Source organism: Cucumis melo, chromosome 11 (genome assembly GCF_025177605.1).
Source record: "Cucumis melo cultivar AY chromosome 11, USDA_Cmelo_AY_1.0, whole genome shotgun sequence".
Classification (NCBI taxonomy): Eukaryota; Viridiplantae; Streptophyta; class Magnoliopsida; order Cucurbitales; family Cucurbitaceae; genus Cucumis; species Cucumis melo.
The window spans coordinates 820,776-845,539 of NC_066867.1; the positions used below are offsets into that span (position 1 = coordinate 820,776).

Consider the following 24,764-nt stretch of genomic DNA (forward strand, 5'->3'; position numbering starts at 1 on the left):
ACTTAGGCTTTCCTAGAGTAAAAATTAGTAAAGTTTATATATTTTATCACAGTAAAAGACATCAAATGAACATACTTCAACATATATATATAGTCTACATGACTATTAGCAAAAACCTTGACTAGTGAGAGGTTCACAAGGTATTCTAGCATGCATTACATCAGAAAGCTCTTCATGAAACTTAATATACGATCAAAGAGCTAACCTAAAATGAATGATCCTCATTATAAATATGATGCTCAATATATTATTGCAATATCTCCCTTTGATAAGTAAGGAAATTATTTCCAAACAAATCGTAATGCCCCAGACTAATTGTCCTGACATTGAATTCCCTTATACATCCCTTATGACCAAGCTATGCCATTCTTACATTTCCTTGAATACTTTTAAGAGTGAAAGACTTTTTCCACCAACCAATACAACTCCTTTCAATTCGTGTTGTCTTCACTCTCACACGTTTCGTTAAAGAACTTCCTACATCCCGATAATTAAATTTAGACCAATCAAAATGGAGTGACAAATTTACTCTTATTTTATACCTGTGACCACCAAAATATCAAAAGAAAAATTCATAGTTTTTTTCTTTTTAACAATTATCATGTAGAACACGTTTTATTTAGTAAATTAATGTATATAAAAAGCACTGAGACTTGCTTCCCTTCGCTCAACAAAAAAAAAAAAAAACTAAATTCAAACATTAGTCATTGGGAGAGTTTTGTTTGTGAGAATGAGTCTTCTTCAGCTTCCTCTTCTTTCCCCCATTTCTTGCTTTGCCTCCACAAAAAACAATATTCCTAGTTCTTATCCTAAGTTTTATGTTTTTTCCAAAATTGCTAAGTCGTCGACTAATTATGTTCTAAACGGTTACGATGACTTTGTCTTCCGACGATCTGCAAATTACCAACCTCCTATTTGGAAGTATGAGTTTGTTCAATCGTTGACGAGTGAATTCGCGGTAATATGTTTATAAGAAATTTAGTTTTTATACATGTTATTTTGCTCATATGATTTGCTTCTACCATTATTATATTTCATGCCTTCCAAAATAATTTCACAACAAAAAATTAAGAATATCTTTTCATAGGTAACATGCAAAAAGAAATTTGAAATGGAGATATTAAAAAAAACAAAATTGTATTTTATGTTTTCAAATATATGAAATTGTCTTTATATTATAACTTTTTGTATAATTATTATATTTGTAAGATTTTGTATTACAATATATCTAAAAATATTTTAATTAAATTTAATTGTTATATTTACAAACTTTTGTTGGGAGTGACACTTGAACGTAGAAATGAATTACAATTTAACAAATTTAAATGTACTAAAAATAGTATATATTTTTGTGACCTTTTTGTTTTTTAGTTTATTATGTAAGGACCAATGAAATAAGAGTATAATGGAAGATAAATTTTGGCATTATTACCATATCTATTATTATTTTAACTTTTCTTTTTCTATTTTTAAATGGAGAATATTATCATCTTATATATTATTTCTCTTATGTTGTGGTCAGATAATTTTTTTTTTAAAAAAGATATATTTGGGTCAGTAAGTGTACCCGGACATCTCCACTAGGTGGACACCCCCTTAGTACCCTCATCATCCCTGCTTCATTAATGATAAAAAAGGAGAGTACATGAAGCTGAGATAACGAACACCAAAATGGCTAGATATAAGCCCAAGACATCCAAAGAAAGTTAACATAAAGTATTTAAATTTAGTGCAATAGTGGCAGCAATGTAGTTGTAGAACTTTGGAGATCTGATAGTCCATAGGCCAGTGAGCGCGTGAACATCTTCCCAAGTTTCAGTCGGAGATTTTTCTCTATCGTTGAAGATTCTGTTATTTCTTTCCTTCCAAATCAACTAGAGAGAGACTGCAACCAAGTTAAAACGAATAATGTTCTTCCTGGTCTTTTGATTGGATCGACATATGTACTTACAAAGGTCAACCGAATTTGGAATATCAACATTCCAGTTTAGAGTCAATCTAACAGAGTCCTATATATAGACTGAATGGGCAAGAGGAAAACAAGTAGTTAATATCTTCATCAGCTGCCTTGCATTGAGTACACCATGATGGTTTTAGACTCGAATTAGACAGTCTTTTTTGTAGAATATCAGCAGTATTGATGCATTCATGTAAAATAGACCACAAGAAGAATTTACATTTTTTTGGTATGCTAGCTTTCCAAAGATTATTGAAAATAGTTGGACTATATTGATATTACCTCTTTGGACTTCTTCATGAATGGCAGTTTTAACAGAGGCTACTGAATAGGTGCCACTTGAGTTTAATTTCCATTGAGGTATGTCTTGTCCCTGATTCAGTAAAGGCGTAGGTAAAGATGCAGTCATTTCTCTCCATTGTTGAATTTCAAAATCTTTAACAGGCCTTCTAGGAAATAAGTTCCAATTTGCATCTGTCGCATTCCACATTTTATTTATGGAGCTTCTCTTTTCGGTGGTAAGAGCATAAAGCCTTGGTCTATATAATTTTAATTTAGAGGGCTTTTTTCATGCCAAATACTATGCCAAAAAGAAAGACTATCACTATTATTGATCTTCCATTTAATCTGTTTCATAAACCAATCTTCTCCTTTAATGATGGATATCCAGGGTGATCTTCGACGGTTGTATTTTCCCTTTGAGGGTAAGTCTCCTAAAAAAGCGTTTTCGTATTTGGCCTGGATAATGTGTTTCCAAAGGGGGCACATTCTGTAAAGAATATCCACAGCCATTTGCAAAGCAAAGCAAAATTTGTGTCTTTAACTCTGCCCAGCCCACCCTTTTCTTTAGGTAAGGTGATAACTGCCCAATTAATAAGATGGATTTTTTTCTTATTAGTTGTATCTTTCCAAAGGAAACTTCTCCAATGTTTTTCAATGTTTTTGCAAACAACATTTGGAACCTTGAAGACAGAGAGCTGATAGTTTGGAAGGCTGGCAAGGGGTGGAGTTAATCAGAGTGATTTTACCACCTTTGGATAGGTAGGAATATTTTCGATTACTCAGCTTTTTTTTTTTTTTTTGAATTTTTTCGAAAATGCTGTCCCAAAAAATCTTGGACAATGGATTACCACCAAGAGGAACTCCCAAGTAGTTTATCGGCAATTCTTCTGAAGTGAAGCCTCGTTTAGCAGCCATCTATGAGGTTCTGGATAAGCCCACATTGATCGGTGTGATCGTTGATTTTTGGAGATTTATGTTCAGACCAGAAGCCATCTCAAATAGCTTTAGTGCAAACTTTAGGTTCTCCATGGATTCGGTATGATCTTCAACAAAAAGTAAGATATCATCCGCAAATAACAGATGGGTGAGGTTAAGATTCTCACTGAATTTGACTCCTTTAATTTTGTTTTGTTCCTCTAAGGATTTCAGCAGACAATTTAGGTAATCCATAGCAATAACAAAAATAAAGGGAGATATGGGATCTCCTTGCCGTATGGTCTGGTTGGCTGTATCTTGCCCCTTGGTTTTCCATTTACAATAACATAGTACTGTACGCTACCAATACAAGAATTGATCCATCTGCGCCATTGTATGGGGAAGTCTTTTTTCCGAAGCATAAAGTCAATGAATCTCCATTGGATTTTATCGAAAGCTTTTTCAATATCAAGTTTAATAATAAAATTATTAAATATATTTACTAAATATAAAAAACTTTTGGATTATGAATGCTAGACGATCATAAGTTGATATATAACATATACTTGCTTTTAATTTCAGGATGATAGATGTTTAAATCAAAGGGATATGCTAATAAAAAGAGTGAAAATGATGCTCAACAAAGAACACCATTGGTTGGTGATAGTTTGAAAGGATTGGAAGTTGTTGATGAATTGCAAAGGTTGGGAATCTCATATCACTTTCAAATGGAAATAAATCAAATATTAGAGATTATCAATGAAAGATTCAACAATGAAGAAGAAGGTTTAGAATGGAACAACAACAGAAGTTTATATGCCACATCTCTCCATTTTAGAATTTTAAGGCAACATGGCTATCACATCCCTGAAGGTAATGAACCCATATCATCGTTTTTGAACTTATTTGGTTATGATTTTGTTTTCCTTTTTCTTTAAACTTATTTGATTACCATCCATTTAAGTTCTAAGTCAAATTCTTACAAGTAAAAACAAGTTTTTCTCAGAACTATGTGACATTCTATCTTTTGGTTATAATTTTGTTTTTGTTTCTTTTTTATTTTATATATTTACTCTTTAATTTTCCTCCCAAATTTTAGACAATGGATCTTTCTTTTGGTAAAAAAATATATTAGATGGAGGACAGCTATTGGTTATGTTAAAAAAAATCTTCTAACAAACCGAAGCTTCTTCAATATAGTCATATATGGCAGTATGAAGATTTGTTTGCACAGTATGCTTTGAAATTCTCCCTAACATGAACTAAATTATAACTTTCTCCGAATCATAACAATTAAATTTATACTTTAACGAAATAGTAATTTATGATAGTGTAAATTAAAAACGACATTTTTTTTATTATAGTAAAATGAATCAAAATATTTACAAAATAAATAGAGCAAATTTTCATATATATCACTGATAGACATTGGTAGCATTCTGTGAATGTCATCTATTAATGATATTAATAGGTATTGATAGAAATCTATCAGTATCTATCGGTATCTATCACTGATAAAATATGAAATTTTATTGTGTTTTATAAGTATTTTTAATAGTTTTGTCATTTACAACAATTCTTCTCAATAAAATCTAGGTTAACTTATTAAAAAATTATCTAAAGTCTTATTGTTAAAGTATTTTTCATTGATTACATGCAGACGTGTTCAAGGAGTTTAAGAATGACATAGAAAATTTGGATAATATTTGTGAGGTGAAAGCTAAAGGAATGTTATCATTGTATGAAGCTTCATTCTTAGCAATGGAAGGTGAAAGCTTTTTGGATGAAGCCAGACAATTTGCCGTCCAACATCTTTCAAAATACCTTAAATCTAATAATAATGATCAAATCATTTGTACTATGATAAGACATGCTCTTCAACTCCCATTTCATTGGAGAATGCCAAGATTGGAGGCTAGGTGGTTTATCGATAATGTGTATCAAACAAAACCCAACTCAAATCCGGTGTTGTTGAATTTAGCCAAATTAGACTTCAACATTGTCCAATCCATTCATCAAGATGACCTAAAAGATGTCTCCAGGTAATTAATTAGAAAGGGTCTATTTGAAATGATTTTTTACGATACCATACTAAAAAGAACTATATATTTTTACATAGTAAAACAGTTTAAAAAGTCGTTTCAAATAAGTTCTTAGCTACGTTTAATACGTTTTCATACCTCTTTATTGATATATTGTAGTGTGGGATGTTTTGGTGTATATGAATTAGGTGGTGGAAGAGCACAGGGCTTGGAGAGAAACTTGAGTTTGCAAGAGATAGATTGATGGCTAATTTCTTTTGGTCTGTGGGAATGGGATGTGAACCTCATCTTCAATATCTTAGAAAAATGTCTACAAAAATTGCTTCGTTCATAACAATTGTTGATGATGTTTACGATTTGTATGGAACTTTGGATGAACTTGAACTTTTTACCGATGCTGTTGAGAGGTAATTTAATAGCCACACTAAATCCAACCAAATTTAATTGTAGAATACTCCATCAGTTAGTGTGTTAATTTTTTGAGTATGACTTCTCTATTTGGTCTTTATATTTTATATTATACTGAAAAATGTATATTAAATTTCAGATGGAATATCGGTGCAATTGATTCATTACCAAACTACATGCAAATATGTTTTATTGCTCTCCACAACACCATCAATGACATGGCTTTTGATGCAATAAAGGATCATGGAGTCAATGTCATTCCATATTTAAGAAAAATGGTAAATATTTAATTTAATTCTTTTCTTTTTATTATTGGATATGGTTTTTTGTGCTAATATGAAACTTAATTATATTATTATGAAATCCTAATTAATTCTTTTTACTATTAAATTGTTGTGTAGTGGACAGATTTATGCAAAACATTCTTGATCGAAGCAAAGTGGTATTACACAAATTACAAACCAACATTTGAAGAGTACTTAGAGAATGCATGGATTTCAGTATCAGGATCTCTTCTTCTTGTTCATGCTTACGTCTTCACCACAAATTCATTAACAATAGAGGCTTTGGAGTGCTTACAATTTTATCCAAATATTATTCGATATTCATCCATCATCTTTCGTCTTGCCAATGACTTAGCTTCATCTTCGGTATATAATTCTTTTTAAATTTGTCTCAGTTATAATTCATACAGTACTGAATATTTCTTAGTATTGATTATGAGATTTTTCTAAAACTCTTATGTAGGAAGAAGCAAAGAGAGGAGAAGTCGCTAAATCTATACAATGTTACATGAATGACACGGGTGCTTCAGAACAAGAAGCACGACGATATCTTAAGGATTTTATTATGGAATCATGGAAGAAATTGAATGAAGAAGTTCAAACTTTGAATAATTCACCATTACTCTCCAAGAGTTTCATTGAAATTGCGTTAAATGTTGCTAGAATTTCTCATACTGTCTACCAACATATAGATGGGCACACCGTTGAAGATCATGAGACCAAGGATCGTGTATTATCCTTATTTATCAAGCCTGCTTAAATTCATACTTTAAAAACTTCAAAATATTGTACATTGTGGTGTACGAATGAGTGCAGATCGATATATGCAAAAAGTACTTAGGAACATAGTTGTGTGTACCAAGAATATTTTCTTTGTTTGGAATATATCTAGAGTCCTACATATTTGTTGCCATCGTACCAAAATATTAAAAAAAAATTATAATTTTTTTTTTTTGATAATTATCATGCAGAACTATACGTTTTCTTAGTAAATTAATGTATACAAAAGCACTTAGACTTATGCTTCAAAAACATTAAAGTCATTGGGAGAGTTTTGTTTTGTGAAATGAATATGAGAACGAGTCTTCTTCAGCTTCCTCTTCTTTCCCCCATTTCTTGCTTTGCCTCTTTCATTTGTTAATTTATTCTTCAACTTTATTTTTTATATATTTATGTTTATAATAATTAATTTAATTCATTTTTTTTTCTCTTGGTAGCACATATTTTTTAGGATGATTTATTAAAATATAGTATTTTTAAAAACTTATTAGTAAAATAAGGGAGTTTTAAAACTTATTAGAAACCTACTGCTATTTGGGGAGAGAGAAAGAGTAGAACCAGTGTTTAAGACTTTTGAGATGGGAGAGAAAGAGTAGGACGAGTGTTCAACACTTGCCCTATGAGACACAAGCGGTTGAGATTTTTTCTCCCTTTTTCTTTTCATTTATTTCATTTTTATTTTTCACTTTTTATCTTATTTTTTAATTTAATTTTATTTTCATTTAAGATACCAATATTTTATTAGAAATTTAAATAAAAAAATAAAAAAATAATCACTAGATACACAAGATTTAAATAAAAAACAAAAACAAAAAACCATAAGTAAAACTATGCTTCATAGCAATATTTCAATATATAACACATTAGACATATTCAAAATATGAAACTAAACTAACGCGAAAGATACAATTTTTATTTTAAATTTTTATACCTAAGAAGATTAGTGTGCAATTTTAGGGGTTTTTATGTAATTTTTTTATATTTGATTTGATAAGTATTAGTTTTTTAAATTAATAAGATTGGTTTTGCTATTTGATTTTTCTAAGCTGAACAGTCAAATGATACAACATATGGTAGGATGTTTAGCATAAACAGTCATGCATCATATAAAGTAGTAGTATAATATTCTATAAAGGAGTATTTGTTTTAATGTAATATGTTATGTTTCACATTATTTTGGAGTCATACGAAACTATCATAGATAGTTTGCCCAAACATATGAAAAAATGTAAGAACGATCAAGACATATGATAGACTAAGAGTCTTCTCATATGTTTGCACGTTGTAATGATATAAAAAAAATTTAATTTACGGCTTTCAACTATTTTTCAAATATAAACAATTATTAAAAATACAATTGTAGATTTTTATAAGAAATTATATTAATATACTATCTAGTATTTACTTTTATGCATCTTGTCTATCCACACAAAACTCTCAATTAACATTTTAATTAGAAAAATAGCTTGGTGAAACAAATATCTATATATTTATAGTAATACTCTACTTCACGTAATATGAAATCCAAGATATTTTGCTGCTTGACTTAGATAATATACATTTTCATTTGCTAAATCCAAGATAACGTTTAGTTGTGATTTCTAAAATTTTTATTTTTTTAATTTGTTAAACAACATTTTCATTTGCATAATTGACACATGGTCAGAACCTATTTATATTTACAAATGCAGCTTACAATTCATAACATATCAAGTGTATCTAAGACTAGGAAAAAACACATCGTTGTTACGTCCCGACGTTAAAAAGAAAAAAAAAATTCCCTATCAAGGGCATTATAAAGAACATTAATTTGACAAATAATATTTTAAAATGGTATATTAATATAATTATTTCTTTTAAATAGCATTTAAAACCCTCGATAACCATAAAATGAATGACAAATTTTTTAATTATTAAAAGAATATAAATGAAGGTACGTTTTCTTCTAAAAATGCATAGAAGTATTAAATTTTAGATTTTTCCTTTATATTGTTTTTGGTTAAAAAGAAAATGAAATAAACGTTAAATTAAAAAGGAAAAAAAGGATAATTAGTTGGTGTGAAAATAAGTATTAATTTTTGTTAAAAGGTAGTTAGAAAATTTTAATAATAATAAATTTTTATTAAATTAAAAAAATTGTTATTTTCGTCGATTATTCTACGCTCGATCAAAGAGAGAATAAAATTAAAAAAAAAATGGAGAGAAAATCGAAACAACAGTATTTTAATAAACAGCAGTATTCCTCCAATTTTTTCCATTTTTATATGTTATTTAATATTATATTTTTTTCCATTTTTTTTATTATTCTTATTTATCTAATTTTCTTCTTTTATAATTGTTTTTTTTATTATCTTATTTTTATAATTTTCTTTCTTACATAATAAATTTATTTGTTTATGTACATTGTTTCATATGTTGTTCACCTTCTCTTTTTTACTAATTATTTTTTCTTACTTTCTTTTTTCTTTTACTAGTAATTTTATTTTATTTATAGGTTACTATTTATTTTATATTTTTATCCTTGTACACATGTGTATTAAATGTATGTGTTTGTTTTATGGTCTATTTAATATATTCGTGTTAATATAGTTGTTTAATTTTTTTAACATTTTCAATTAATTTTCTTTTAAAAAGACATGTGATGATGGAATCCAGAAAATTTGAGAATCCAATTTTCTAGAATTCTTGAGGAGAGTAAATTGATTATTTGGAAGTCTGAAATCGATCTCCAATATGTTTTTATTAAAACCTCAATATGTTATTTTATATTTGCTTGATTTGTTATGATGTTTTTTACTCTTATTTTTACTTATCTAATTTTTCTATTAAGTTGCATTTTTATTTATATTTAAAATTAGTGTTTTTTAAAAAATAGAAAAAAAGGATAAATTATTTACATTCTATAAAACAAAACAACGAAAATAGAGAATTCATTACACTTAATTTTTTTTCTGAAGTGCAAATATTTTGTGGAATGTTTTATTTTTGACAATTTTCCTCTAAAATTTATAAATCTTTCACAAAACTTTTTTTTAAATTTTTTAAAAAATTATTTTAAAATTATAATTTATTATATTTTTCAAACGCTCAAAATTTAATCTATAATTTCATAAGGTTTCTTAATCAATTTTTTCTAATAACTTATATCATGTTTTTAAACAAAATCTTACGACGAAATCTAGAAAATTTGAAAGTTCTATTTGATTTAAAGAAAAAATAATTTTAATTAATATTTAAAAAACATCTCTTTATCAGAAGACTCTTTCTATGAAAAATTTTGAGAAATTGTATTAATTCCTTACTTTCTCGAGGTGAGAAAATTTTCTTCAATGTAGTTTAATTGATAGGATACCCTCTACTTATTTTATGAGATAATTGCTTCAGATATTGTAGTAAATGTAGGCGTAAAATAAGACATTATTTTAAAAAAGAAGTTCAAAGAATATTTTCAATTCAAGATTTGAAATTTGGCCACCATTTTCTAAACAGATGTTGTAGGGTCCTAACGTATTCCTCATACACAAATGACTTTCCGAATTCAATTCTAGTTTTTGCGGACCATATATTTTTATGTTCTATTTAAAATTATTTACTTTTATTTTGATGTCCAATCACATAGTAAAGAGAATTGGTGACGACTCGTCTTTTGATAAATTTTTTTCAATGTTAACTCTATTATATTGATAGATATTGAGTATCGAAACAAAATGTTGTTATATCTGCGAATCTTTTGTATCATGATATATATAAAAATGTTTTAAATTTAATTATTATATTTACAAACCCGAAATTAATGGAATTGAAAGTGGATATGTAAACGTAGAAATGAATTAAAATTTAACAAATTTAAATGTACTAAAAATAGTATATACTTTTTATTTTTGGGTTTTTAGTTTATTGATTATCTTAGGAACAATGAAATGAGAGATTAATGGAAGCTACGTTTTGGCATTTTAAAAAGTCCATGAATCCATTATTACCATATTCATCATTTTAACTTCTTTTTTCTATTTTTAAATGGAGAATATCATCCACCCATCAACAATTATTTATTGATCTTATATATTATTATTATTTGCCCTAAGATCTTAAAGAATCTATACATACTTTTTGAAACATTTCTTTTTTCTAGATAATGTTTGTGACAGGAGAGATTTTAAAAGGATATATATATATATATATATATGTATGTATGTATGTATGTATATGTATATATGTTTGTATATGTATATGTGAATGTCTATGTATATGTGAATGTCTATGTATATGTGTATGTATATGTGTATGTGTATGTATATGTATATGTATGTATACTATGAATAATCCAGATAGATATATTATAAAATATTATGGTAATATGTGTTAAAATAGATATCTTCTTTAGTGTCTATTGTAAAATCCCAATTCATAACTAACTCAAGAAGAGTAGATTAAAAACTCTCTGAACAAGTGGAGGTCAAAACAAGATGATTTGGGTTCTAGATGTTAATAGAAGTTACACCATTGCCTCTACTAAGAGACAATTTCAATCTGAAAGCTCAACACAATCTCAAAGCGAAGGCCGTTTTCTAAAAAATTTCTAAAATTCAAAATTGTCGAAAAAATGCAGGTTTTTCGTGTGGTCTCTCTGTCATGAAAGTATAAATTCAGTGGACAATCTACAAAATAGGCTTCCAAACACTTACCTTCAACCCAATAGATGTGTCCTGTGCAAATCGACTGCCGAAGACATGAATTCTGGAATTCAAAATTGTCGAAAAAATGTAGGCTTTTCGTGTGGTCTCTCTTTCATGAAAGCATAAATTCAGTGGACAATCTACAAAAAAGACTTCCAAACACTTACCTTCATCCCAATAGATGTGTCTTGTGCAAATCGACTGTTGAAGACATGAACCATATCTTTATCTCTTGCCATTTCACAAAGAACCTCTCGGTAAGATTATTCAGTCAAGTTGGCAGACATTTTGACACAAACAACACCAACTCTCTCTGCTTATTTCACGACTTGATGAAACAAACAAATAGAAAAAATATCATTTGCTTGAATGCAGGGGTGGTTCTTCTTTGGTCTGTTTGGATGGAAAGAAATAATCGAATTTTCAAGAGTGTGGAGAAAAGCTTGGTCAACATTTGGGAAGACATTAGAACTTTGATTGGATTGTGGTCTAGCAGAAGCGCTCTATTCAAAGACTAAAATCAAACTACAATATCTTTAAACTATATGGCTTTGTTAGAATAATGTCTGTTGTATGGCTTCTCCCTTGCCAAAATAAACAATTGTAACATTACCTTTTATCAATCTATGGTATTGTGTATTTTCACTATATCACTCTATATTTCCATTTAAAAAAAAAAAAAAACACTAACTCATTTGTTATCCACGTATCTCAATATTATATACCATTAGTATCCATTGGATTCACCACCTATTCGACATTTTTTCTTTTTGAAAAAATACTAGTGAATGGAGCTAGAGAAGAGCTATCCTATCATAAATTTTATTGCCATAAAGGAAGTACAAAGTATTGATCCATTTACACAGGTAAACTACACCTATTCGACATTTTTACCTATAAATAAAGGTCTTTAGTCGGTTTACATAAACGACACTTATGAGCTAAAATTTCAAATAAATTGAAATTATTGAGAGAGTTTCTTTTCTTTAATTTTCTTAATTTATATATTTATATTATTCATATATTTTATTTTATTTATTATAATATTGTATATTTGTTCGATTATTTGATGTAACGTTGAAAATAAAAAGGTTAATTCCACTCATAATTCTTTTTATCTTGTAATGTACGGTTGTGTGCCACACCTTTTCCCTTATGTTGGAGCCAGATGATTAATTGCAAGCAAAAAATGAGAACCATAGAACATTGAGTGTTATATGATTTGTACTGTTAATTCTGATTGGAAATATGTAATTATTGCTCATGTGACCAATGTTTTAGGACTTAATTTAAGTGCATGCCAATACTTTCAAAATAATGTATTAAAATTTATTATGAATACAATAAATTTCATTGTAGATAAACTTCTATTAATCATTAATCATTGACTATATTGCAAAAATATATGCTTTTTCGAATTGTAAAGCACCTGTTAGTAATGTCTTTTCAACTACATATTAATTCAAACACTACCCTTGTACATTTTTTAGATTATTTTTATTAAACTATAAAGCATTCGTTAGCAAAATTTCTGAATCAGCCTAGGCACGTCGTCCATCACCAACTATTTGAATTGCAAGATTACAATTTGGTGGAAGAATCCCATGAAAAGATTTCCACAGGAAAATTTTACTTTAGCAGGAAGAGGAGGACCTCAAACCTGTTTCGACATCCATTTTCTGTCTAATGCCGACACCACCCATGAACCCCACATAGTACTACACCACACCATAATAAGGGTAATGACCAACCTTAGCATCAAGAACAGAACGACCACAAAAATATTTTTACCTTCTAAACCACCGACAAATTATAAATTGATCGTTACTAGAGTAGTACAACTCAAAGGTTGGATAACTTAGTTCAACTGATTAGAGTTATCTACTTTGAGTGGTATTATTCATTTATCACGAAGTATTTATTTGTAAGATATCTTCTATAATGACTTACGTATAACAAATCACTCTTTTGTTTTAACTTATACTCCCTCTAAGATTGAGGTTTCCTGATCACTTTTTCCAACTTTATTTCAGGTTCCTTCAAATAGACTTACGTAGGTTCCGTCCATGCACAAGCTCCCTGCCTCCCTTCATTATTTCAGAGATAACTTCAAACAATCTAGGTGGTACGAGATTGGGCAGGATAACTTCTCACATGTTAGATATTTTAATTAAAATGAAACATACTTTAACATATATATATAGTCTACATGACGACTATTAGCAAAAACCTTGACTAGTGAGAGGTTCACAAGGTAATCTAGCATGCATTACATTACAAAGCTCTTCATAAACATAATATAAGATCAAAGAGTTAATCTTAAAATGAACGATTCTACACTATAAATATGATGCTAACGTATATATGCATGCCTAGAATATGTTATAATTAAGCCTAGAATATATTATTTGCAATATCTCGATTTGATAAATAAGGAAACAAATTGTAATTATGTGCCTTAGATTAATTGTCATGACATTCCCTTACACATCTCTTATAACCAACCTACACAATCCTTACTTTCCCTTGAATACTTTTTAGAGGGAAGACTTTTTCCATAAACCAGCACAACTCCTTTCAGTTATGTGTGTTGTCCCGACTTACACATGTTTCGTAGAAAAATTTCCAAAATCCTGATAATTAAATTTAGACCAAGAAAAATGTAATGACATATTGATTATTTTTTTTTTTTGAAAAAGGATACGATGGGTCAGTTGGGTGCACCAGGACATCTCCACTAGGTGGACACCTTCTTAGCATCCTCATCACTCTCGCTTCATTAATATAATAAAAACCAGTACAGGAAGCAAGGAGAAGGGCTAGAGATAAGCCCTATATTTTACAAAATTAGAAACATTTAACGCTATGGAACTAGTGCTAGGATATCTTCCCACAGCTCCGCTTCTTCTTTTCTCAAATGTTTAAAAATCCTGCAATTTCTTTAAAGCCAGATTTTTCATAATATTACAGTAATGGTATTGAAGGTAATGGATCCTCTTTGGCTCTTGATGTTAATAGAGCAGATATCCTTGCAAAGGAAGGCTACGTCAGCAAGGGGTTTGTTCCAATTCATAAGAGTTTTCGCCCTGTTCCAGATAGACTACGCATAGGAGCAATTGATGAAAAGATGGTTGATGTCCTCCTGATTATTATATATATATGGCCACCAAAATGTTAAAAAAAAATTCATAGTCTTTTTTTAATAATTATCATGTAGAGAACACTTTTTTTTCTTCAGTAAATTAAAGTATATAAAACCACTAAGACTTGCTTCCCTTTGCTCAACAAAACAAACTAAATTCAAACATTAAAGTCATTGGGAGAGTTTTGTATTTTGTGAAACGAATATGAAAATGAGTCTTCTTCAGCTTTCTCTTCTTTCCCCCATTTCTTGCTTCGCCTCCACACAAAACAATATTCCTAGTTCTTATCCTAAGTTTTATGTTTTTTCCCAAATGGCTAAGTCGTCGGCTAATTATGTTCAAAACGGTTACGACGACTTTGTCGTTCGACGATGTGCAAATTACCAACCTCCTATTTGGAAGTATGAATTTGTTCAATCCTTGACGAGTGAATTCATGGTAATATGTTGATAAGAAATTTTGTTTTTATACATGTTATTTTACTCATATGATTTGCTTCTACCATTCAGCTTATATTCCATGCCTTCAAAAATAATTCCAGAAAAAAAAAATTAAGGACATGTTTGGATAGATAATATGCCAATAAATATTTGAAAACGAGATATTCAAAGAAAACAAAGTTGTATTTTACTCAAAATTTGTAAATTAATTTCCATCTATTTTTTCTTCGAGATGTGTTTGACAATATATTTATAGACTATACAACTAATTATAGTTACTCACTAGAAACTGGGTTGAACATAAACTATATACTACTAATTAACTAATTATGAACTTGCTCTTTATATATGTTATAATTTTTTGTATAGTTGTTGTTTTGTAATATCCATATACTATGTATAATTGTTGTCCTCTATAGTTGTTGCTTTGATATATATATATATATATATATGCTTAAACTAACAAAAATAATTGAGTCTATAAGATGAAAATATTATACTAATTTGTTATTGTTTTTATGATATGTTTATTGTAATTGTGCATTTAAAATTTTTGAATTCAAAATTTTGATATTTTAAAAACATAATGATGTATATTTCTCAGAATTTGCATGGAATTCAGATACAGTCTTCAGAAATAGAATCCAAATATGAAGAATCAGCCAAATGCATATTCATTGGACTTAGTACGTAAATCAGAAAACATAAATTACCTGCTAAACAAGCCCTTGCCTTTTCTTTTATTTTGATTTAAAATATAAAATTTTGATTCCTATTCATTGATTATAGTTCCAATAATTACAAAATATAATAATTTGCATGCAATAAAATATATATGCGAGTGTTTGGAAGTGACGAACATGCTAATAAATAAGAATACAGTTTGAAAAAACAAAATCAACCGAATAAAATACATAAACAATAAGGAAGAAAATTTAAGATTGAGTTATTGCAGTGGAAGAAAATTAATTATTTATCAACCATTTTGGAAAATAACAATCGACTTAAATATCACTTATAAATTTTTATTACTAATAACTCAATCACACTGATAAATGGTTTTTTTGAAAAGGAAACGGAGAGGTATAGTGAGCATTCACTGTACCCCAATTCATTAATAATAGGTAAAGTTACAGATGTTTATTTTGGTGAGGAACCATATTACAAACATTACTTTAACAATGCCTTATAGTTTAGAGATATAGTTGTTTGGTTATAGTCTTTGAACATTGGGTTTTTGCTAGACCACATACCAACTAGAGTTCCAATATCTTCCCACATGTTGACCAAACTTTTTTCCACATCTCTGAAAACCCTGCCATTTCGTTCCAGCCAAACTGTCCACAAAAGAGCCACCCCAGCATTTAGGCAAATTACATTTTTTCTATTTTGTTTGCTTCATTGCTCCTAGCGAAAGACAGAGGGTTTTTGCGTTTCTTGTGTCAAATTGAACATCAATATGTCGAATTAGCTTGTCCCAAAGGCTTTAAGTGAAATGGCAAGATGTGAAGATATGGTTTAAACCTTCAGCAACCGATTTGCAGAGGACGTATCTACTGGGTTGAAGGTATGTGTTTGGTAGCCTTTTTTGGAGCACATCCGCCGTGTTTATGCTTTCGTGGAATAGAGACCACATAAAAAACTTTCCTTTTTTCGGCAAATTTGATTTCCAAAGTGTTTAAAAAAAATTCCTCTCATTAAGATTTAAGTTTGGTCTTTCTGAGAGTAGTTGTCTCTTTGCTGATGCGGTTGTGTAGATCCTTTTGTTGTTTGGAGACCAAATCATGTTGTTTTTGCCACCGTTCGCTATAGGAATTCTTAGGCTTCCCTTTAAAATGGTCCATCGCTATGTCTCCCTTTCATTTAGGGGTCATCTGAGATGTAAATTCCAATCGTTTATGATGGGATCCCACAAGTCTTCAATTGTTGCATTTTGAGCCTTGGATAAGGCGTATAGCCTCAGATATTTGCTTGAGAAAGGGCCAGAGGCAGTCCAATTGCTATGCCAAAAAGATAGGTTTTTTCCATCGTTTATTTCCCATCTGCTGTGATTTTCAAACCACCTAATCCCTTTGATGATTTGTCTCCAAGGGGCTTTCATGCTGCTGTATTTTCCTTTTGTTGAAATATCCCCAATGTGATGACCTTTATATCAGAGATGAGTTTCACCCAGAGGGATTCTTTCTCCTCTTGGAAGCGCCAAAGTCACTTGCAAAGGAGAGCTATATTGGTGTCTTTAACATTAGTTATGCCCAGACCTCATTTGCATTTTGGGGTGGTAACAATAGACCATCGAACCAGGTTTGTGCATTTGGATTCATTTTTATTTTTCCAAAGGAAATCTCTCCAGCATTTTTCAATTGATTTGCCTACTCCATTCGGTGCTTTGAAGACTGATAGTTGGTATGTAGGAAGACTGGATAGGGATGCTTGTATTAATGTTAATTTTCCCCCTTTAAAAATTTAAGAGTACTTCCATCCATTTAGTTTCTTTTGTATTTCGTCAACAATGTTTATCCAGAAACCTTTAGAGTTTGGTTTCCCCCCCAAAGGAACTCCAAGGTATTCTATAGGAAAAGATCTAGTAGGAAAGTTCCAAAGATTTGCTACTTCAGCTGATTTGTTAGTGGGGATATTGACAAGAGTAATCGAAGATTTGCTTCTGTTGATTGTTAATCCTGAAGCGGCTTCAGAGAGGAAAATAGCTTTCTGTAAGCTTTTGATAACTCTGTTGTCATCCTCTATGAAAACTAGGATATCATCTGCGAACAGAAAGTGATTTAGCTCACAATTTTTGTCGAAAACAACTCATTTGATGACTCCATTTTTCTGCAATTTTGTTAGGAGTCAACTTAGGTAATCCATGGCTATGACGAAGATGAAAGGTGATATAGGGTCACCCTATCTTAGGCCCCTGTTCGGGAGAATTCTGCCTTTTGGTCTTCCATTTATCAAAATGAAATATTGCACATTGCTGATACATGCCTTGATCCAGCTTCTCCATTTTAAAGGGTAGTTTTTCACCTTAAGCATGTAGTCAATGAAATCCCATCTAACTTTGTCGAAAGCTTTTTTAATGTCGAGTTTTAGGATGTACCCTTTGGTCTTACTTGTAAGCCAGAAATCCACAGCTTCATTAGCCATAAGGATGACGTCCGTGATTTGCCTTCCTTTTACAAAGGCAAGTTGGATGGGGGAGATAGTAATAGGGAGAGTGGATTTCAATCTATTTGCAATTGCCTTCGTCATGATTTTGTATAGTGAAGTTGTAAGGCTGATAGGTCTGTACTCCTTTGGATTCGCACAATTTGACTTTTTGGTAATGAGAGCAATGTAAATATTGTTAACATTTTTGTTAATAATACTTTTTTCATGAAAATCTTTGAAAACTTCCATCACGTCCCTTTTAAGATATGTCCAGTACTTTTGTAGAAATCCATTGTATATCCATCGGGTCCAGGAGCTTTGTTGACAAAGAAAAAGAATAAAGCATCTTTGATCTCAGTGTATTTGAAGTCGGCACATAAAACATTATGTAGGGATGAGTCAATTGGATTCCAGTCAAGATTTTCTATGAGAAGCAGCTCCTTTTTTTCCCCAACGTAAATAGTCTTGAAGTGCTGGATTATTGACTCTGTTATTTTTTCTTCTGTATCATGGACCAAACCTTTGTCATCTTCTATTTCAGTGATGAGGCTTTTTTTTTGTTTTACTGTGCAAACTTTGTGAAAATAGGAAGTGTTTTCGTCTCCTTCATGGATCCATTTGCTTTTTGCACGTTGAGCCCATAACTGAGCCTCTTTGAATTCAATATTATAGAGGCCTGTCTTTATAGTTGTTCTTCTTTCACTGTCTTCAGGGTTCAACTGGTTTTGAAATTCCTTTTTGTCAATGTTTTCTATTTCTAGTGTGAGGTCCTTTTTTGGGTAGCAAACTGGTTTAATTTGTTTCTTTGCCAAACCTTGATAGACCTTGAGAGTTGCTTCAGTCTTTCTATGAATGCATGGCCTGGGTGTCCCTCATGACTGGTGTCCGGCCACCAACGCATAAAGTTATTTTTGAAATCCTTTTTCTTTAAGAAAATGTTGTTTAGTCTGAAAGGGGATGACCCCCATCGAATTTCAGTGCATTCCAAGACAATTGAAAAATGATCAGATGTGACTCTAGACTCGGGATAAAGTTGATAGAGAGATGAGAGAGAATAGTCTCTCAATCAATCATTTTCTCTCTATTTTCGGAAATCACCTGGTGTTATCCCCTACATTAACAAACAACAAAAATGACGACAAGCTTCATTAACTACTGCAAGCTAATTAAGCAACTACCTTTCAGATGCATTGATGACAAAATGGTCTACACATTTTCCATAAAAGGTAAGAACTCTCTTCACATTTTTCACAATTGCTATAACTTTCCAACTGCTTCCTGCATTAAGAAATGGAGTTCAAATCCCTCCCGCATTCCTGCCAAATAGAAAGAAAAGAGTTCATTTTGTCTTTAGAAAAAAGAAAAAAGCCACTTAGCTACTGGATCACTGAGGTGGGGGCCTGAAAATCCTTTTCAATCCTCATCACAAAAGACTCTTTAGATTGGCTTATAAGTACTTTCAAATCACTAATAGCCACCCCAAAAACCAACCGTGTTTTCCTGGAAAAATGTTATGCGAAATATTGCATATGGGTGAGAAAAAATAGAAACCAAAATGGCCATATAGCAGAAGTGTTTATAGTGGACAAGATAGGTAGTAAAAGTTGCATTTTAGTACCTGAAGGCACAGAGAAAAGTGGCTAGGTCTCCTTCCTCTCCATGATCAGCCCTACAGTCGAAATAGAACCAAAGCCGAGGCCACCACTTGCAGACCGTCAGTGATCAAATAGGTTCTACTCTTCTTCATCTGACTCAGAGACATCAAGAAGATCTTATGCACAAGTTCTATCAGAGGGATACCCAAGTGACTCATCATTAGATAGAGAAAGAAGTCTCTCTACAAGTCCAACAAGAGAGATAATCGAAGAAGACAACACTATCATCATAACAAGAAGGTTCTTCCATTATGACTGGCTAAAAATTATCATGAACACCTTGAGAAAACAGATGGAAACTTCTTTCTCTTTCTCTTCGTTTCATGCAGACAAAGCCATTGTCACTTTCAAAGATCCAACACAATCTGTCCTTCTATGCAACAACAATGAATGGTCCACAGTAGGAAGTTTTTATGTCAGATTTGAAAAATGGTCATTCGAAAAACATGCGGCCCCAAGACTGGTTCCTAGCTACGGTGGATGGGTAAACTTTAGAGGCATTCCTCTTTTAGCTTGGATGACTGATACTTTCATCCAAATTGGGAATGCTTGTGGGGGCTTTTTGGATGTGGCTAAGGAAACAAAGACCAGAACAAATCTTGTGGAAGCCAGAATCAAGATTAGATACAATTATTCTGGCTTCAAATATAAGCATCAAAGACGACAACGAACACCCCTTCGTTGTTCAAACTGTTACTTATAAAAATAAAAAGTGGCTCACTGAAAGAGATGTAAAAATCCATGGTTCTTTCCAAAGAAAAGTTGCAATTGACTTTGATGATTTCAATCCTAAAGCGGAACAGTACTATTTCATCGGAAACACAGCAGTTCCACCGGAAAAAATCAAACTGGAAAGCAAGATAGTAATAAATGAGTCGTCACACTCAAGTGAAAATCTCACAATGGCCAAGATTATTGATGACAAAGGATCTAAAGGATCTAAAGATTCGGATGGGGAGATGGCAAACAAGAAAGAGAAAAGAAAAGGCAAAGAGATATGCTTATTACAGAGCATTAATGAAGATATGGAAGGGGATTCTCATTCAATGCAAACAAAAGTGGGCCACGTCAGCTCAAGGAATGTTTCAAAAAGGAAAGTTAGTTTTCCTTCTCCAAAAGAAAAAACTTTTATTATAATCCTAGCAGTGCGTCCACGAGGAAGACAAGACACGTCATTAATGAGGAAAGCTAAAAAAAGAGCAACCCAAGAAAGAAACACACATCGGAGAGAAAATCTCAGCAAAAAACCTACAGAATCAAATCAATATCCGATGCAGATCTCGATATCATTCCCATACAAATGGTGGTCGAAGGAGAAAAAGACAGAGATTGTAATCTATCCGTTGATCTTGGCTATATTTCCCCAGGAGAAATTCAAATAAACTGTGATAATGAAGACGAGATCATGCACACAGGCCCAGAAGTTGTACCAGAAACTCCAACACAAATACAGATTGAACAACAGGCCCAGAAGCACACAGGCCCAAAATGCAATCTATCAGATGCTGCAGAGCCAGAAAACGCCACCAAAATTGCAAAGCAAGACTCAAGAAACAAAAGGGGATGCAAAAGAAAGGAGGAGAACCAAATTGAAAACTCAGACTTCAAAAAACAGTTAGTGATATGGCTAAAAGAGAACAATTTGAAGCTAGCTCCAACAAACCTTCTAAACCTGCCAAGTACATCAAACAACTTGTATGGAGATGATTTCTTGGATCTGGGGAATGCATCAAACAAAACGTTTCAAGGAATGATCATGTTAAATGAAAGTGCTAAAATGGAAAGTAAGGGGGTTAAGCTCTCCCCATAAAAGAGCTCAAATAAAAAATATAATTACTAGCTATGATCCTGATGTTGTAGTTTTAACCGAAACAAAGCTGAAAGACTCTAAGAAATTCACAATCAAATCTTTGTGGGGCATAAAAAGTCTTAAGTGGATTGCAAAAAAATCATCCGGAAACTCAGGAGGAATTTTGATCCTTTGGAATGATCTCAGATTCAATATCATCAACTCAAAGGAAGACTTTTTTACAGTAACGGCAAACTTCAAAGGAAATAATGCAACTTGGTGGCTAACAGTTGTATATGGGCTGCAAAAAGAAGACACATAAATGATTTCTGGAAGGAATTAGACAGTCTCTCATCCCTCAATTCGCAAAATTGGATTTTGGTAAGAGACTTCAATGTTATCATATGGAGGAGTGAATCAAATGCCATTAGCATTGAAAAGCACAACATGAGCATGTTCAATACTTTCATCCAAAGAACAAGCCTCATTGACCCCTCTCTTACAAACAACTTATACATGTGGTCCAACCTCAGGCAGAAGCCAATTTGCTCAAGGCTCGATCGTTTCCTATATACTCCCTCTTGGAAAAATACTTACAAAATCCATCTCTCAAGATCACACTAATAAATGGTTGAAAGCTAAAATAAGATATTGTTATATTTGTGAGTTGATAACATTTTCTTCAAAGTTGACATTTGCACGTAGAAATGAACTAAAATTTAACAAATTTAAATGTACTAAAAATAGTATATATTTATGACCTTTTAGTTTAAGGACCAATGAAATGAGAGTACAAGGGAAGCTAGATTTTGGCATTTAAGAAAGTTCATGAATCCATTATTACCATATCTATTATCATTTTAACTTTTTTGTCTATTTTTAAATGGAGAATATCATCCTCCACCTATCAACAGCCATTTATTTATAATCTTATATATATTATTATTTGGTAAGATCTTAAAGAATATTTGAAACATACTGTTTACTATTTTATGAAATGTTGGAAACAAAAAGGTTAATCCCACATATAATTCTTTTTAATTTTTTAATGTATGGTGTTGTGCCTCACCTTTTCCCTTGTGTTGTAGCCAGATAATTAATTGCAAATAAAAAATGAGAACCATACAACATTTATTAATTATTATATGATGTGTGTTAATTCTGATTGGAAATGTGCAATTATATATATTGATATGGGCAACAGTTTTAGTATATGGTGATACTTTTAAAATCACGATAAATTTATTAAATTTTATTAGGAATAAATTTCATCGTTGTTTACCATAGCTGGATTATATTCCAAAAACATAATATGATGTGTTGTAATTGTACTTCAAAAAGGAAAGAAGAAGAAGTGAAAGAGATGATATGCGATGATCGTGGTTAGTACTTTTAGGGTTGATAATTTAGATATAACAAAATTTCAAAATTTATCATCGATAAAATCTATTGATTGGTGATTGATTTTTTGTCAACTATTATAGGTTTTTAGCGATAGGGTCTATATCAATGGTAGATTTTGAGAGCTATAATTAAAATTGCAAAATCTTTTTTATTATTTCATGTTTGCCAATGATTTGAACATTATTGTTACATGTACAACTGTTCTATGTTGGTAATTAAAGCTCGTTTTGGTAACTATTTGATTTTTTAAAGCTAAAACTTATTTTTTCTCAATTTCTTACCATGATTTTCATCAGGTAAAACAATCAAATTCTTACCTAAATTCTAAAACGTAACTGAAAATAAAATTCTTTTTTAAAAAAGATAGGATGGGTCACTTGGGTGCATCCAGACATATCCACTAGGTGGACACCCCCTTAGCACTCTCATCACTCCCACTTCATTAATATATGAAAACAAAATACAGGAAGCAGGAGAAAAGGGCAATGTTTAAAACAATGGAACTAGGACTATAGTTTGAAAGGTGCTTCGATCTGCTAGTCCAAAAACCCGTAAGAGCTTGAATGTCTTCCCAAATTACGATATCACTACGCCCCAACACTTTGAAGATCCTATTGTTTCGTTCCAACCAAATAATCCATAAAGTAACAGCCACAATATTAAAAATAATGGTCTTTTTCTGTTGTCCGTCTTATGACTACAAATATCTTTGCACAGATAAACAACATTTGTAGCAATTGATATCCCCTTCAAAATATCAGAAACCTTTCTCCAGAGTTCATGAGAAAACGGGCAAGAAATGAAGAGATGATCAAGGTCTTCTGAGTGTTTTTTGCACAGAGAGGACCAATTTGGATTGAGATTCTAGCAAGGAAGTCTTTTTTGAAGATTATCAACAGTGTTAATAAATTCATGCAACACGTCCATTAAAAGAACTTACATTTTTTCAGAATGCTGGGCTTCCAAAGGTTCATGAAGATGACAGAACTGGTGCTAAAAAAATTACTTGTATCGACCCGAAGAACCTCCCTTTTGATGGATGCAATATGAAACTCGCCATTTGGATTAAGTTACCAAATCGGAAAATCAATGTCGCGGCTTTGGTTAGAGTAGGGAGCTCCTGCTTAATCGCATTCCACACGTTTTCTTCAAAGCTATGGAGGGGCCTTCAAAACATGGTTTGGTTTTAAAAAACATGGAACTCATTATAAAATTTGCTTCTAAACTAGAAATAAAAATTTAAAACACATTATTTTTAGTTTTCAAAACATGGTTTGGTTTTTAAAAACACTAGTAAAAAGTTTGCGAGAGATCAAAAGCTTGTGAAAATGCTACAAGAATTTATATGCTTAATTAAAAAAACTAAAATTTAAATAATTATCAAACGGACATGATATTTAGGATTTTAATGAGACGTAGATAAGACTCAATTAGTTTAGGCATATAATTTAATAATAAAAACTCTGCTTTCTACTTTTTCCTTTTTTTTTTAGAAAAATATACAAATTAAAGGGTCAGTTAGGTGCACCCGAACATCTCCACTAGGTGGACACCCCCTTAGCGCCCTCATCACTCCCACTTCATTTGTAATCAATAAAGATTCAGTCAATACAGGAAGCAAGGAGAGAAAGGGCTAGAGAAAAGTCCGATCAAACAAAAGCATTTATGTTTAAAGCTATAGTGCTAGCATTGTAATCTAAAAAAAGTTTTGATCTACTACTCCAGAAACAAGTCAGCGCCACAATGTCATCCCAAAGCAAATTTTAGTCTTTTTCGGAGCTTGTGAAGATGCAATTATTTCTTTTTAACCAAATCTTCCAAAGAGTCACAGTTATCAAATTG

At 31.2% G+C, this 24,764-nt stretch overlaps 2 protein-coding genes across 2 annotated transcripts; one reads left to right on the forward strand and one right to left on the reverse strand.

Moving 5' to 3' along the window:
- Positions 1–700: 700 nt before the first annotated feature.
- On the forward strand, positions 701–6,801 carry LOC103499736 ((-)-alpha-terpineol synthase-like). Its single transcript, XM_051091596.1, has 7 exons — positions 701–958; positions 3,737–4,027; positions 4,815–5,196; positions 5,385–5,603; positions 5,744–5,882; positions 6,006–6,254; positions 6,352–6,801. Exons 2-7 carry the CDS (start codon positions 3,745–3,747, stop codon positions 6,646–6,648), a joined length of 1,569 nt encoding a protein of 522 aa, XP_050947553.1. The 5' UTR covers positions 701–958; positions 3,737–3,744; the 3' UTR covers positions 6,649–6,801.
- A 10,589-nt stretch (positions 6,802–17,390) lies between these two features.
- On the reverse strand, positions 17,391–18,176 carry LOC127143829 (uncharacterized). Its single transcript, XM_051079035.1, has 2 exons — positions 17,909–18,176; positions 17,391–17,689 (listed from the first exon to the last, which is right to left on the reverse strand). Exons 1-2 carry the CDS (start codon positions 18,174–18,176, stop codon positions 17,391–17,393), a joined length of 567 nt encoding a protein of 188 aa, XP_050934992.1.
- Positions 18,177–24,764: the final 6,588 nt, after the last annotated feature.